The sequence below is a fragment of the Pan paniscus genome, chromosome 10 (assembly GCF_029289425.2).
Source record: "Pan paniscus chromosome 10, NHGRI_mPanPan1-v2.0_pri, whole genome shotgun sequence".
NCBI lineage: Eukaryota > Metazoa > Chordata > Mammalia > Primates > Hominidae > Pan > Pan paniscus.
In genome coordinates this window covers 120,915,287-120,931,118 of record NC_073259.2, presented here as the reverse complement: position 1 = coordinate 120,931,118, position 15,832 = coordinate 120,915,287, and the positions used below count along the sequence as shown (strand labels likewise).

At 40.6% G+C, this 15,832-nt stretch overlaps 1 protein-coding gene across 16 annotated transcripts in view; it reads right to left on the bottom strand.

The window, feature by feature from the left end:
* RPH3A (rabphilin 3A) overlaps window positions 1–15,832 on the bottom strand; it is a 320,980-nt gene that overhangs the window by 57,157 nt on the left and 247,991 nt on the right. For 12 of the 16 annotated variants that reach the window (XM_055096191.2, XM_055096193.2, XM_055096192.2 and 9 more), the window contains one exon: window positions 8,063–8,074. The exons of the other annotated variants lie outside the window; for them this stretch is intronic. In XM_055096191.2, the coding sequence (XP_054952166.1) occupies window positions 8,063–8,074 (12 nt within the window). The remainder of the gene's footprint in view (window positions 1–8,062; window positions 8,075–15,832) is intronic. 16 annotated transcript variants of the gene reach the window in all.

The following is a 15,832-nucleotide window of genomic DNA, read 5'->3' as shown; positions in this document are numbered from 1 at the left end:
GCTTGGCTTAACTGGGTCTTCTGCTCAGGATTTCACAAGGCTGCAATCAAGGTATGGGCTGGGCCATGTTCTCATCTGGAGGCTTGATAGGGGAAGAATTAGCTTCTAAGCAAATTTGTATCATTGGCAGAATTAATTTGCTTGCAGCTGTATGACTGAGGGCCATGGCCTTTTGTTGGCTGTTGAGAGAGTCCCTACCCCAGCTACTAGAGGCTGCCTACATTTCCTAATCATGTGGACCTCTCTGATCCCATCCTGTGGGCCACTTCCTTCATCAAGTCCACAAGGAGCATCTCTAGCTCTTGTCACCCGAGACAGAGTCTTACATAACATAATGTGATCCCAAGAGTGACAGCTCATCCCCTTTGCTGTATTCTATAGGCTAGAAGCAAGGCTCAGGTCCTGCCCACACTCAGGGTCAGGGCATTACACAAAGGCATGAACACCAAGAGGTGGGGATCACTTTAAAATCTGCCTGCTGTGGCATTCCTGACAGATATCCTTCCATCCTTGCTTGAATGCCTCCTGTGATGGAGGCCTCACTCTCTTTATGCAGAGCCTGTGCCATGCTGTTGGAAAGATCTTCCATTTGGTGTGCCAATATCCCTCAGCCTGCTGTTTCTTCCCATTACTTTTAAAGGATACAGTGGACTCCTGTGTAATGACGATCACCTACCCTTCCCGAAGAGCCCCAGTCATAATGGAATTCAGCCACTCCCGAGTCTCACCAGTTTTCATGGAAATGGACACTTCACCTGCCCCTAATTCTCCCTTATTTGCCGCCACGTCTCTTCCTGGATTTCTCTGCTGATCCCCCTTTATTTATTTCCTGCCATTACAAAGCAGCTCAGTGACCAAAACTGAACACATGTGAGATTCTAGGCCTAGTTCCCAGTGAAGACCCTCCAAGGACACATTCCTGCAGCTTACAATCTGGTCAGGAGCCAGCCTGACCTAAAGTCAATGGCTCACACCCCACCACCACACCATTGCCGTGTTATTGTGCACAGGAAATGCAAGCATCTGAACGCACATGGCTCCAGAGACATAAGCAGGGCTGGGGGTCCCCGAGAGGCCCCGCCTAGGATAATTGCCTCCATCTGCAGACTGCAGATGAGCAGCCCTGCTGGAGGCTGCTGGCACCTTTCCAAACCCTTCCCCCATCCTCTGCTCCAGAACACGTAGTTGACAAACAGCTCATCGTGTTTGAAAATGTCGCCGATTGGTGTCAGTGGGAACCTGCAAGCCTCCTGTGGACTTTCATGTTTTAATTCCAGAAGCAAACAGACAGAAACAAGATCAGTTTTTCAGACCAAAGCTTTTGCTCTCAGGGGACAGAATGGGCTTGCTTAGGTCTTCCTGAGTCGAGGAGCGATGTGGGCACGAGGGCCTCAAGAATCGGTCCTTGGGATAAGACCCTTGCCAAGGGCTTCTGGATACAGGATGGCAGCTCTGTGTCCAGTTTTGGGATCTTGTTAAAGACCGAAGCCGGAGACCAAAGTATTGCTCTGCTTGGACAAGTTAGAGAATTGTATCCAATCCAGAAAATACCCAGAGGGCCTACTATGTGCCAATTTGAGCCCTTGTTGACTTGGCAGAGTTAATGAGTGGAATCCTGGGTCTGACACTTCTTGGCAGTATGTGCTGGGCCTCTGCTCTACTCTGCAGCTCAGTTTCCTGGTCTGTTAATTGAGAATGTTAATAGGGCATGCATCACAGGGCCCTTGGGAAGATTAGATGTGAAAGTGCATGCCAAGTGCCCAGGACACAGCAGCCCTTGCTATTGTGACCATCCTCTTAATCTACCAGGATGCCCTAACTTTTTAGTGAGGGATGAATTGCACCAGGAACTTTGCAAGCAAACTGATACGTGCTCCACATTTCATGGGACGGCCTCTCCAGGCAAGTACCGGCATTTTCACAGTAACTCATTAGCTAGCTGCTGGCAGAGTAGCCCTTCAACCTAAGCAGACCTGGTGGCTGCCTACAATGACAGCCCTGGCTGCTATGAAGATACAGTAACCTAAGAGAGGGGACGCAGGAGTAGGCTTTGGGGTCATATAGCTCTGATTCCTTTTCTGGCACTGCCCTGCCTGGATGTGCAACCTTAGGAACAGGTTACATAGCATCTCTGAGCCTTAGTTTCCTCATCTGTTAAAGGGAATACTTACTAGTGAGCTCATCAAGCTCATATGAGGGTCAACTAGACCATGTATATAAAGTGTTTAGTGTAGATCCTAGGACTTGGTAAATGCTCCAAAAAGCTGAACTTGTGTTTTCTTTTTCTTATTATTAAATATTTTTGGTATGAAACTGTGTGTCAAATCCTTGCCACAGTGGCAATTCAGTGAAAAATTACCTAATAGCACTGCACATATAGTGGGCACTGAATCTGAATGGAAGAAAGAATGAATGAATAGAATGTTTTGATAGGGAAGAGTAGGGAAGACAATGAGTCACTGACCCAGGGGTGGGAAGAACCCAATGGAATGAAACAAAACGCACAGCCTGGATCACTGACTGGCATTTGAAATCAGGAAACTCTTTGACACCTCAAAGCCATGGTAGTAGCAGTGTCCAAATCAATTCCTTGCCCATCTGCACAAACATGAGCCTAGTTGATTTAGCTATTCAGGAGAGAGAGACAGAGAGACAGACAGACAGAGAGAGAGAGAAGGAGAGAGAGACCAACTAACCTAGCTGACTTTAAGTGGCAGGAATGAATGCTGGAGAAGATGAACTTTCAGAAACCTGGACCAATCCTTCCTGCAGCTCCCAGATTTCCTTTCTCAATCTGGATACACTAACCCCAGACCAGAATCTACTGAGATATTAGGATGCAATGGAAAAAAAAAAAACCAAAAAAACAAAAAAAACTCAAGCTTTAGATTCAGATCAATCTGCATTCAAACCCTGGCACTCTGTGACTTTGGGGAAAGTATTCTATCTCTCTGGACTCTAATATCCACCTGTCAAATGGAGTTAATAATATTTATATCATAGGGTTTACATTTACTCTCTTGTTGAATTTTTGCAATATCTTATGAGGTAAACATTATTCTCCTCTCGAGTGTACCAAGGTTCAGAGAGGTTAATCACTTGCCTAAGGCCACACAGCTTGAAGTAGCAAAGCCGACTCCAGGAGGGATGTCTTGCGTTCCGAATCACCATGCTATCCTGCCCTTCTAAAAGGCAGCCAGATGGTCCAATCTCACGTTCTATCTCCCAGGCCATAGTCAACTCTTCCAGACCCCCTGCACCCCTCATCTTAACTATCCGTGGCTCTTGAGTTTAGAGGAAGCATGAATCTCAGGAACTTTGACTGTTGGTTCCAAATATCTTTTTTGTTTGTATATTTTTTCCAACGAGGCTTTTTTTTTTTTTTTTTTTAAGAAACAAGGTCTTGTTATGTTGCCCATGCTGGATTTGAGCTTCTGGGTTTAAGCAATCCTCCCACCTCAGCCTTCCAAGTAGCTGAGACTAGAGGTGTGCATCACCACACCAAGCTTAACAGGGCTTCATTCTGAGGATCACAGTGGATTGGTCTAATTAGGGGAATGTAAAGTATAGAGACACCAAGAGCCCATCACTGGCTTAAAATGCTGATGGTGTGTGTGATGTGAATGGGAATGGAAACAAGCACATTTCCCCCAGATGATGAAGAACTTGGGGGCTCTCTAGGGCCTGTCTACCGCTGGCTAATCTGCAAAGAACAATGTGCCATGTCCTGGCTGCAGGAAGAAAGGCTCAGAGCTGCCTTTGAGGTGGAAACGGGGAATTGGTTGTATACCCCTACCCGAAATACACCTATTATTATTTTAGAAGGTATTTTACTGCCCACTGTAGAACCTAAACACCTTTACTGGGAAAAGATAATGTAAACCCCATCTGGGTACTGGTCTGAACCTATGCAAGCCTCTGGGCAGTGCAGAGGGGCAGCCTGTGATAGAGTTCATCACTTCTCACACTTTAGCACGCCCAAGATCCACTTGGTGAGCCAGCCAGAATGCGGATTTCTGGGCCTTTTGCGGAAATTTGGGTTCAGAAGGTCTGCGGTGGGGCTTGAGAATTTGCATTTCCAGGGAAGGAAGGAATAAAGTCGGGATGGTTAATGGGTACAAAAATACTCATAGATAGAAGGAATAGGATCTAATATTTGGTAGCACAATGAATAGGATGACTACAATTAACAATATTTTATTGTATATTTCAAAATAACTAGAAGATTAGAATTAAAATGTTCTCAACACAAATAAATGATAAATGTTTGAGTTGATGCATATTTCAATTACCCTGATTTGATTATTCCACATTGTATATAGGTACAAAAATATCACATGTACCCCAAAAATATGTAAACTATTTTATGTCAAAAAATTTTAAAAATTTAGAAAGAAAAAAAGAGACAAACATTGGGGGAAAAAATTAATATTTAATATTTTAGTAAAAGCATGAAATATGGTTTATTATAAGGATGTCCCTAATATTTCACTCTGCTCTGTATCCATGCCCTATGCCATGTGAATTTGAAATTGATCACCAAAGAGTCAGGGTCTATCTTCTTTTCTTTTCTTTTTTTTTGAGATGATGTCTCACTTGGTTGCCCAGGCTGGAGTGCAGTGGCACAGTCTTGGCTCACCGCAACCTCCACCTCCTGGGTTCAAGCAATTCTCCTGTTTCAGCCTCCTGAGTAGCTGGGACTACAGGCATGCACCACCACACCCAGTTAGTGTTTTGTGTTTTTAGTAGAGACAGGATTTCACCATGTTGGCCAGGCTGGTCTCGAATTCCTGACCTCAAGCTCTCTGCCTGCCTCGGCCTCCCAAAGTGCTGGGATTCTGGGCATGAGCCACCACGTCTGGCTCTAGAGTCTATTTTCCTACTCCTTAAATCTAGCCAAGACTTAGGACTTGCTGTGGGAAATAAAATGCAGGGGAGTGATGTTGCACTAGTCCAGAGGCAATGCCTCCAAAGGCCTTGTGTGTTTCTGTTTACTCTTATACCCTGTCATCACCATGAGAAAACCCAGGATATCCTGTTAGAAGGTGAGGCATGTGGAAAAGAATGTATCATTCCAGCCACTGGCATCTTAGATCAGCCAACCCTTTGATGCATAAATGAGCCTAGCCAAAGTCCACAGAGCCACTCACCAAGCCCAGATCCCTGAGAACAAGTAACTGTTCTAAGTCACTGAGTTTTAAGATGGTTTGTTACACAGCGAAAGCTAACTGATACATTATTCACCGTGGCAAAAAGAAAAAAAAAGAAAAAAAAGAGTGAAACTTGTTAGACTTCCTACACTTATTTTACAGTTTAGCATTATGTTAAATTCCAGTTGTATAATGTTTACCATGATATTTTTAATGCTTTCAGCCACTAAAGGTCTTTATCCAGCTCCACTCTTATCTGCCTCAAATATTTAGCTTCTGAATAAAATATTATTCAAAGAAAGACTTTCACTGCTAAGAAAAAGTCTAAAGACCACTGTAGGTAACCTGCTCATTTTCCCAGATGCCTGAGACTCACAAGGAGAAAGGGAATTGCCAAGAATCATGACTGGAGAGAGGATGGTCCAGGACTTGAGAAACCGGCCCCGGCCTTCTCAATGTGCTTCATCTGCTACCTGAAGGCACCTGCTCTGGTGCACCACGAGGGGTCAGAATGAAGCCACCCACCAAGGCCAGCATCGGTGGACCTCGAGACAAAAGGAAATTAGCCCAGACTCCAGGTGGAAGCCCCTCATAGATGTTTCCCCCTGAAATACTGCAAAGGACAGCCTCCCATATCTTTCCTGCCTCCCACCTTGATTCTTCATTGCGTGCACACAATAGTCACATAATAAATACTTGCCAGATGTCTCTATTAATAAATTATAACTCCCTAAAGGAGTGGGATGATGGAAATGCTGTCGGGGCATGAAGGCTCTGAAGCATTCAAAAGCAGAGGTGTGCAGAAAATTAATCCTTTTTCTTTTCTTTCTCCTTCTCCCCCTCCCTTCCCCTTGGATGCCAACATGGGCAGGTGTCTGCAGGAAGTCTCTTTATAGCACAGTGAATGGGATTTTAATGAATCCTGAAGGAAAGGAGGGGCAGCCACACCACAGAACGTTTTGCCCATGCCCAGCTGGTATAAAGGCCCCTTTGGATGAAATTTACCCCAACCAGACTAATGGGAGTGCAGAAGGGATGCTGTAGGTCCCCCACATCCTCAGAATGCCAACGGGACATGGGGGTCCTGTTAATCTTTTTAGCCAGACTGAATTCCATTCTGTTCTTATAAAATCCCATGTTCTCTCTCACAGTTGGGCTTGGCAGATGCCGTGTCCCCCACTGGGAACTCCTCTGTCTCCTCCACGTAGTGCTCCTCCCTCTCCTGGTCTCAGCTTACACATCACTTCTTCCAGGAAGCTCTCCATCATCACCCTCAGGTCTGAGCTAGGTGACTGTCTTTGTGCTCCACAGTTCACTGTGATTCTATGATTATAGCTCTGCACATACTAGAGTGTATTTGTTGGTGACTGGCCCTTTATTTGTTTGTAGACTCCACTAGACATATCTTTATACTTGGCTAACTGTGTCCCTGGTGCTTAGCATGGTGCTTGGTATTTAGTAGGTACTTGGGGTAAGTGTTTATTAATAGAGGAAGGGAGGGAGGAAGGGAGGGAGGAAAGGAGGGAGGGAGGGGGGAAGGAGGGAGGGAAGGAGGGGAGGAGCCTGGGGATGAAGGACAGAGGGCAAGAGGATGAACATGCTACCTTTCAACCTGCAGCATTCATGAAGCCTCTAAGAACCCTGAGACCTTTTGGAGTCATGAACTTCTCTCTGGTGATGTTCATATTTGTCATCTGACAATGACTCAGCATCTCTCTCTAGCATGTCTGAATAATATATTCATGATTTCATAGAAAGCAGATCTTGCCTGTCCAGGGTCTTGCCAGCCAAAAACAGAGCTTGTAGAGCATTCAAATAGTCTTTACAAGGCAGCTTGTTCAAAGCTCCCACCTGACAGATGGAGAAACTGAGGCACCGGGCAGGGAGAAGAATTTTCCTGGGTCTCCTGGCTAAGTATTAGCTGTGTTAACTAAATCTTTAGAGCATTCTGGACCTGATAATGTTATTTTTCTCCAAAAAAAGCTGAAAAAGTTGTGCAAGAGTCCTATATAAACATAAGGGTAAGGCAAGGCTGTAATTCACACCTTCATCTAACTTTGTTTGGTTAAGCTTTACAGTTGATAAAGCTTTCCTGCAAACATCTCATTTGATCCCACCACCAGCCAGTGAGGAGGGAGGGGCAGGGTTATTGTGCCTATTTTACAAACAAGATAACCAAGGCTCAAGGAGTTGAAGGGCTGTGTCCCAGGCCACAGGGACCGTGAGTCCCAGAGTCCCATGATTGCGGGGAGGGAGGTAAAAATGACTTTCCATAGTTTCTGAATGTGTGCACGCAACTGAAGATGGGGCTGCTTTGCAGTCTGGTTGCTCATTTATTGGACCCGTCATCCAATCTGTCATGCATGTTTAGGAAATGAATCCAATTAAAAACACAAAAGTTGTGAGAAAAGATAGGGCCTCTGCTTCAAAGGTGTTTTGCCGGGAAATCAGGATGACCTCTGATCAGGCAACAAAGACCAAATGTACAGCACATAACAATCCAGAGCCCTGCCCTGTTCATTGTCATCTTTTATTCATGGTAGCAGTTATTAGAGTTAACATTTTCCTTATCGCAGAACAGTGTTCTCCAGCAAAATGCTGCAGAAACAAGGGCACTGAGTGGCCAATAAACTTGCTGAAATCCTACAAATCACTAACAAGAATTGAGGGCTAAGAAAAATCTTCCATCCTTTTATCAAGTTTGGTATGAGTTTTTTTTTTAATTTTATAAATATTTTTTCCTAAGATGGGTGTGGGTGTTTTTTTAACTTAGCTTTTTAAAAAAATGTTTAAAATTTGCTAGTTCCTTTTTTAACCATCTCTCTTTAGGGGCAAGCCACCTTGATCAGAGAAAGAGATAAAATACAGTTTGTAAAAAATAAATCAATAAATAAGTGTTATAAAATACTCACTGTTCTTTATCACTGAAGGAAGGCAGAGAAAGGAGAGAAAGAAAAAATGAATAAAGTTAGGTAAGAAGTCATAACAATATCTACACTGTCTGGACGCAACACTCACGTAGCTTGAATTATGATGACCTACTTCCGTTTTGTTTCAGCCATTATTACCTTATTTCAGCATATCTAAAACAAGGCTGCTTCAACATAGCATTATGAAATCCACATCTTTGATTAAATTGACCAGCCAGTTTGGCTTATTAATTAACTGAGCTGATTGTGTATGTATTTGAATAATGATTTAAGGGCACTAAAAAGGAATCATTGAATGATCTCATGGCCATCATCATTCTTGCTTTCTGTTATTTCAAACCCTGGGGGACAAGGACCATACTAGGTAGAGCAATCGGCCCTGAACAGTAGACCTTGTAGTTCCCCAGTTTGGGGAAGCAAGTTCTTCCACTCTAGACCGGAGACCAGCATCTCCGATTATGAGGCAAGCAACCAAAAGCAGGTCATATCATCTCTTTGTGCCTCAGTTTCCTCCTTCCATGTCTGGCACTCTCTGGCTTGCTGACTTAAATGCTAGATAGAAGTATCAACTGTCAAAGACCAGCATTTCTCCCCATGTATTCTTAACATGAAGAACTGAACCATTGCCCTAACCAAGCAAGAAGAAGACGCATTCATTTCTCTCAAATTCCCCTGTTGTTGGTTTCAAACATGATCATTAAATTTAAGGAGGGTGAGAGAGAAAGACATTTGAAAATAACAAAAGCAGGAAGCGTATCTGGCTAGCCAGCAGTTAATTATGACTAGATTTGTTAATTTACTGGAGAAAGACATTATAAGTGTCTGCATTAGTTCACCACCACTGCAGCAGACTAGATAGCATGTGTGATGACTGTAATTCACCCATTAGCATTTATTGGAAAATAATTTTAATATCTGAAGAAGAGGCAGCAGCAATCAAGCAGCCAGATGCATTCAGAATGCCAAGATGTTTCATGGGAGCCGAGGAGCGCTTTAATGAAATGGCGTCCAGACTGTTTGGATAATTTTAATTTAATTGTAAGGCAAATTGTTTGGCTTCATATCGACTAAAGTAAACTCTGCTGGATGGAATTTTAATTAACTGACATTTCTTAAATAAAATAAATATTTTACCCCATCCACCCTTCAGGCAACTGTTTATCTTACAGAGACACACTTTTTGGCTGAGGAAATATTCTCTGTAAAATAAGTTTGGCTCCAAGAAGACATCATGAAAAGGGCTTTGGAAACTAGCAATTTCCTATGAAAAAAGGAAACGAACAGAGTTCAATAGTGTCTTCAAAACTGTCAAACTTGTAGAACTGGAGGAGGTATTAGATAGAAGAAGTAGTAAACAGACATGAGACATTTGCTGTGGAGTATATGGGTGGACTAAATATTCAGAAAGACCCTTCACCAATATAAAATTAGATCCTAGAAAAATTAAAGCAAACTTTAAAAAAATGCAGCTCTGGGATTTCTAGAAAGTAAGGAAATTCTCCAAGATCCCTCTCCCTTTCTAAACAAATAAACCAAATAGATTGAATTAAAATAAAAACTTTTTCTCTTCAAAAGACTCTGTTATGGAAAAGGAAAGGTAAGTAACAGACTTGGAGAGAGTATTTGTAACATGTATATCCACGAGGGATTTTATCTATAACATAAGAAAACTTGTAAAACTTAATAACAAGAAGATGAATTACCTGATTTTAAAAATGGACAAAAGATTTGAAAAGATACTTCAACAAAAAGATACTTCAACAAAAAGTTACACGAATGAAAAAATTTTATATTAGTATGTCTAACATCATTAATTATTAGGGAAATGCAAATTAAAACCACAATGAAATACCACTATACACACATCAAGAAGGTTAAAATTAAAAAGACTGATCATACCAAGTGCTGCTGAGGTGGTAGGGAAGCTGGAACTCTCATCTACTTCTGGTGGAAATTTTAAATGATACAATAAACTTGAAAAACAGTTTGACAGTTTCTTAAAAAGTTAAACCGACATCCACCATGTGACTGAAACACTCCACTCTTAGGTAATTACCCCAAAGAAATGAAAGTATGTGTCTATACAAAGTTTTATTTGTACTAGCCCAAACCCATGGTCCATCAACGGATGAATGAGTAAATGAACTGTGGCATATTCACATAATGGAATAATATTCAGAAATTAAAAGAAACGAACTATTGATATACAAAACAGTATGATTGGATCTCAAAATAATTACACTGAGTGAAAGAAGACAGACAGCTCCCTTGCAAAAAGGGTACACACTGGATGATTCCATTTATATGAAATTCCAGAAAATGCAAACAAATTTATTGCTAAATAATGATGACTTAGGGATGGGTGGGGAGAGTGAGGGGTAAGAAGGAGGAACTATAAAGGGTAACAAAGAAGTTTTGGCAATGGATGGATATGTCCATTATCCTGATTACTGTGATGATTTCATGGGTATACACATGTTTTTATGGCTGATGGTGGCTCATGCCATTAATTCCAGCATTTTGGGAGGCCAGGGCTGGAGGATCACTGGAGGCCAGGAGTTTGGAACCAGCCTGGGCAACATAGCAAGACCTCATCTCTATTTAAAAAAAAACTTATCCAGGTGCAGTAATGTGTACCCACGGTCCCAGGTTCTCAGGAAGCCAAGATAGGAGGATTGTTTGAGCCTGGGCGGTCAAAGCTAAAGTGAGCTATGGTTGTGCTATTGCACTCCAGCCTATGTGACACAGTGAGACACTGTCTTTAAAAAAATAAAAACATGAAATTATCAAACTGTGCTTTAAATTACCCTAATTGTGTACTGTTGAAGTTATATTAATTCTACCTCTATAAAGCAATTTTTAAAAAAGGGAATCCAGCAAACTGAATCCAGAACAGGGAGCTGTGAGCAATAAACCACTGCAAATACCAACATTACATTCCAGGGGCTGACATGGAGCTCCTGACAGGGTGCAGAAGCTGAATTGGAGACCCTCACATGCAGCCAGCACCCTCAAAGGGAGCTAAAGTGTTTCTGGATGACCAGAACATCTCACTCCTGGCAGAAGCAAGTGTAAATATCTCTGAAGAAAAATGTTCCCAAGGTAGGTCCCTAGGATTCTCACAGACTGAGCATTCAAAGCGCAAGTAATTATGAGTGAAAATCTGCAGGAAAGACAAACAAAAGACCTGCATGGTCAGAGGCTTCAGGCAGTGGTGTGCTGGTAAATGTTTAACAACTGACTCTCTGGGGAAAGAGCCCCATGGAGGCTGATTTCAAATGCCAACATGATGTGACTAAATGAATAGCTGGGAAGAAATGTACAGCAGCATACCTTTATATAGTATTTCCACCTTACAGGCATAATAGACATAAATAACAGAGAATAACAAAATGTAGTAAAACAGGTCAGGTGCAGTGGCTCACACCTGTAATCCCAGCACTTTGGGAGGCCGAGGTGGGCAGATCACCTGAGGTCAGGAGTTCAAGACCAGCCTGGCCAACATGGTGAAACCCCATTTAGAGGCTGAGGCAAAAGAATCGCTTGAACCTGGGAGGCGAAGGTTGCAGTGAGCCAAGATTGTGCCACTGCACTCCAGCCTAGGCAAAAGAGCAAGACTCGGTCTCAAAAAAAAAAAAGAGTGAAATAATTGAAACGTGTTTAACTTTGAGTATTTATCACCATTGTGTGTAATATCATTTAACTATAAATATAACTTTATTTATTCATTTCAGAGAAAGGGTCTCTCTCTGTTACCCAAGCTGGAGTGCGGTGGCATGATCATAGCTCACTGCAACCTTGAACTCCTGGGTTCAAGCAATTCTCCTACTTCAGCGTCCTGAGTAGCTGAGAACACAGGCATGCACCACAACATCCAGCTAATTTTTTTAATTCGTTGTAGAGATGGAGTCTCACTGTGTTGGCCAGGCTGGTCTCGAACTCCTAGCCTTAAGTGATCCTCCTGCCTTGGCCTCCCAAATTGCTGGGATTATAGGTGTGAGCCACTGTTCCTGGCTAATATATATCTTAATTTTTAATAATGGCCATGTTTATTAACTGGCTCACAAATCCTGAAAATTTAACATCCATTCTAATGAGCTTTTATGGTACATATCCAGCATGCCACTGATTCAGGTATAATTATTGGATACAGAATGTGAAGTTACTATATGTGAAATATTTAAGAAATAAAATGTGGATTAAAAACAAGCAAGAGGCAAGAGATTAAAAATGGTGAAGAAGATACTAAAATGAATGAATAATTTTTAGAAATAAAATATGTAACTACTAAATTCTAAAATGCAATGGGTGGTTTAATGGCAAATTAATATGCTCTAAGACAGAGTATAGCCAGGATGAAAGACGTGAAGAAATTACCCAAAATACAGCACAGAGCTAAAGAGATATAAAATACGAAGGAGAGAACAGACAGAGCAAGACCCCAACTCAAAGAAAAAAGTGAGAGAGAGAATAAGCAACATGGAGGTCTAATATTTATCTACTCAGATTCCAGATAGGGAAAATAGGGAGAATCGAAGAAAGAAAAATATTTCAAGAGATAATGCTGAGAATTTTCTAGAACTAGAAAATTTCTAGAATTTTCATGCTGAAAAACATGAATCCACTGTTTCAGGAAGTACAACACGCACCAAGTAGAAAAAAGCAATAAGAAATACACACTTAAGCACATCATACTACAGAACATCAAAAAGAAGGGCTTACGTGGAAGGAAAAACCATCTACAGAGGAAGGGCAATTTGTTGACTTAAGACTCTTAACAGATGCTTGAAAGCACAACCAATCCTTCAAAGTCCACCTAGAATGCTGCAACCTTCAAGAACAAGGGATAAATCGATGTTTTAAGATACACACAGTCTGAGAGAGTTTACCAACAGAATTTTACCAAATGAAAAGCTGTACTTCAGGAAGAAGTAAAGTGGCCCCAAGAAGCACCAAGATTCAGGAAGATTTGAACATTGAACCAAAAAACTAGAAGACAGGCAAATTAAAAAAAAAGCCAGTATAAAATAATAATGTCTAATATATGGAGTTAAATAAAGGATTAAACTAAGATACTAGAGAAGAGTCGTATGTAGGTGAGGAGGGTCGGAATTAAGATGTCGTTAAGAGTGTTTTAAGCACCTTGTGTTGTCTAGAGGAAGATGTTGAGACAGTGAGTAACTCCAGACATGATTAGTTATGAATAGTAACACTTTAAGGATAGCCATGGATATCATAGGAATGAACCATATGACTTTGAAACCAATAAGGAGAAAAATGGAATTTGTAAACCCCCAAGCCCAATTAACCAATTAATAAAAATAAAAGACAAGGAGAGAAACAAAAGAACCATAGAAAAAGAGAGACAAAAACAACAAGAGAGTAGAAAAGTTAAACTATGTAATGGATCAGCAAACTATAGCCTACAGGCCAAATACAGTCAGCTGCCTGTTTTTATTAAAAAAAAAAAAAGCCATGCCCACTTATGTGCATATTGCCTATGGCTGATTTTGCTCTAGAACAGTGAAAGTGGAGTAGTTGCAATGGAGACTTTATGGCCAGAAATGCCTGAAATATTTACTATTTGGTCCTTTACAGAAAGAGTTTGCTGATAATTACAGTATCTGTAAATGGTAAAATCATCACCTAAAAGACAAAGATTACCACACTGAATTAAACAACAACAAAAGAAACAAAATCTGGCTAAAAATACCCTTTATACTCTCTTACCTGAAACGTAAGAGGACTAAAAGATTAAAAATAAAATGATAAAAAAATAAACTAAAGAAAGCTGATGTTGTTTTTTAATATCACAAAAGGGAGTTTAGGACAAAAAATCATTATTAGAGATAAAGAGAGACATTACATAATGATAAAAGGTTCAATTTTTCAGTAACATAGATCAACTCCAAACCTGTAGCCATCTCACAGAACCACAAGGGGAAATTGACAGATCCATGGTGATTGAAGGAGATTTCAACATAATACAAGCAGACTAAAAAGCAGTAAATGTAAAAAAAGTTATAAACACAATTAATAATCTCATTTTGATATGTGAGTGACCTTACAAACAATAATTATAGAATGCACATTTTTCTTATGTACTCATTGAGCATATCTCCTAAGATCTGGTTATAAGCCAAATCTTAACACATTTCAAAGACTAAGTATCATATAGGTCATATTCTCCAACCAAAATGCCATTAAATTTGAGATTAATAACAAAAAAAGTAATAAATTAAGAATCCTCAAACATCTAGAAATTTTTAAATATACCTCCAAATCACTCTTGGGGTAAAGTAGAAATCATAAGAGAAATTTTAAAATACATAGAAATGAGAAACAATGAAAATACTATATGTTGAAGCTTGTGGGATCATTTGAATGTGGTACTTTGGGTATCACATTTATAATTACTAATATTAGAAAAGAGGGAAGTTTTATATTAAAGAGGTAAATATACAACCCAAGTATTTAGAAAGTTATAGAATACACTTAAGAAAATGAGAAAGGATTATTTAATAGAAATTATAACAAAAATTAATCAGACAGTAAATGACAGGGCGATATTAAATAATAAGAAAGCCATTTCCATTTCAATCTCCTTTCCAACCTTATGTACTTCAAGGAGAAAGTGCTCATATGACTTTAACACTTGTCTTTCCCTTGCTAGTTGCCTTTTTAAGTGGGAAGCAAGTCTCAGGCTCAGAGCCTCTATGAGGCGACAGTTTATAGCTAGAATGTAGTAACATTTTTTTTTAATTATTTGTCTTCATGGCTACCTTTGTTCATAGAAAGCATGAACTAATTATCCACTTACATCCATTTGTGATTTAAAAAGTTCTTGTTAAATGAGTGTCTACATTTTATAAGTAGCCAATTAAGAGAAAATAACAATGTTATTTCATAGATAAGGTAAAAATAGTAAAAGTGGTGCTCAAATGACCAAGTTTAGGGAAACACTGCTCTCCAATAAGTAAAAATCTTTGCTAAAAAGCCTTTGTAGGCTGGGGGTGGTGGCTTACACCTGTAATCCCAGCACTTTGGGAGGCCAAGGCAGGAGGATCACTTGAGCCCAGGAGTTTGAGATTAGCCTGGTCAACATAGCAAGACCCTATCTCTACAAAAAGAAATTAAAGTTAGCCAGGCATGGTGGTGCATGCCTGTAGTCCAAGCTACTCAGGAGGCTGAGACAAGAGGATTGCTTGAGCCCAGGAGGTCAAGGCAATGAGTTATGATTGCACCAGTACGCTTCAGCCTGGGCAAAGGAGCAAGACCCTGTCTCAAGAAAAAAAAGAAAAAAAAAAAGCCTTTCTCTTTGGGTAAGCCACAACAACTACACCCTGACATTTATTCTTTTTACAAAAATAACCATATCCTCAACTGTCCTACCCAGAATTTAAACTCTTAAACTGATCCTAAAATACTGTCTAATATAAGATCGACAGAAGTTCACAGTTAAGGAAACTTAGAGGTCATCTGTTCCAGGAAAGCCAACTGGGATGGGTGGGTAACAGAAATGCCCAAAGTAGGCCAGGTATTAGAGACCAACAAGGAATGATGGGGACAGTGGAAAACTGGAGAGCTCTTGCCAGTCTAAATATATGAGCTGCTACTTGTCTTCTGTTGAACTGTTGGCAAAATTGTAGTCCAGTGTTGTCAGGTCTTCTGATATTTTGAAGACATGTCAGAAATCTGGACTTTCGTGTGAAATCTCCAAATTTTTACATGATCAGTCCCAAAATATAAAAA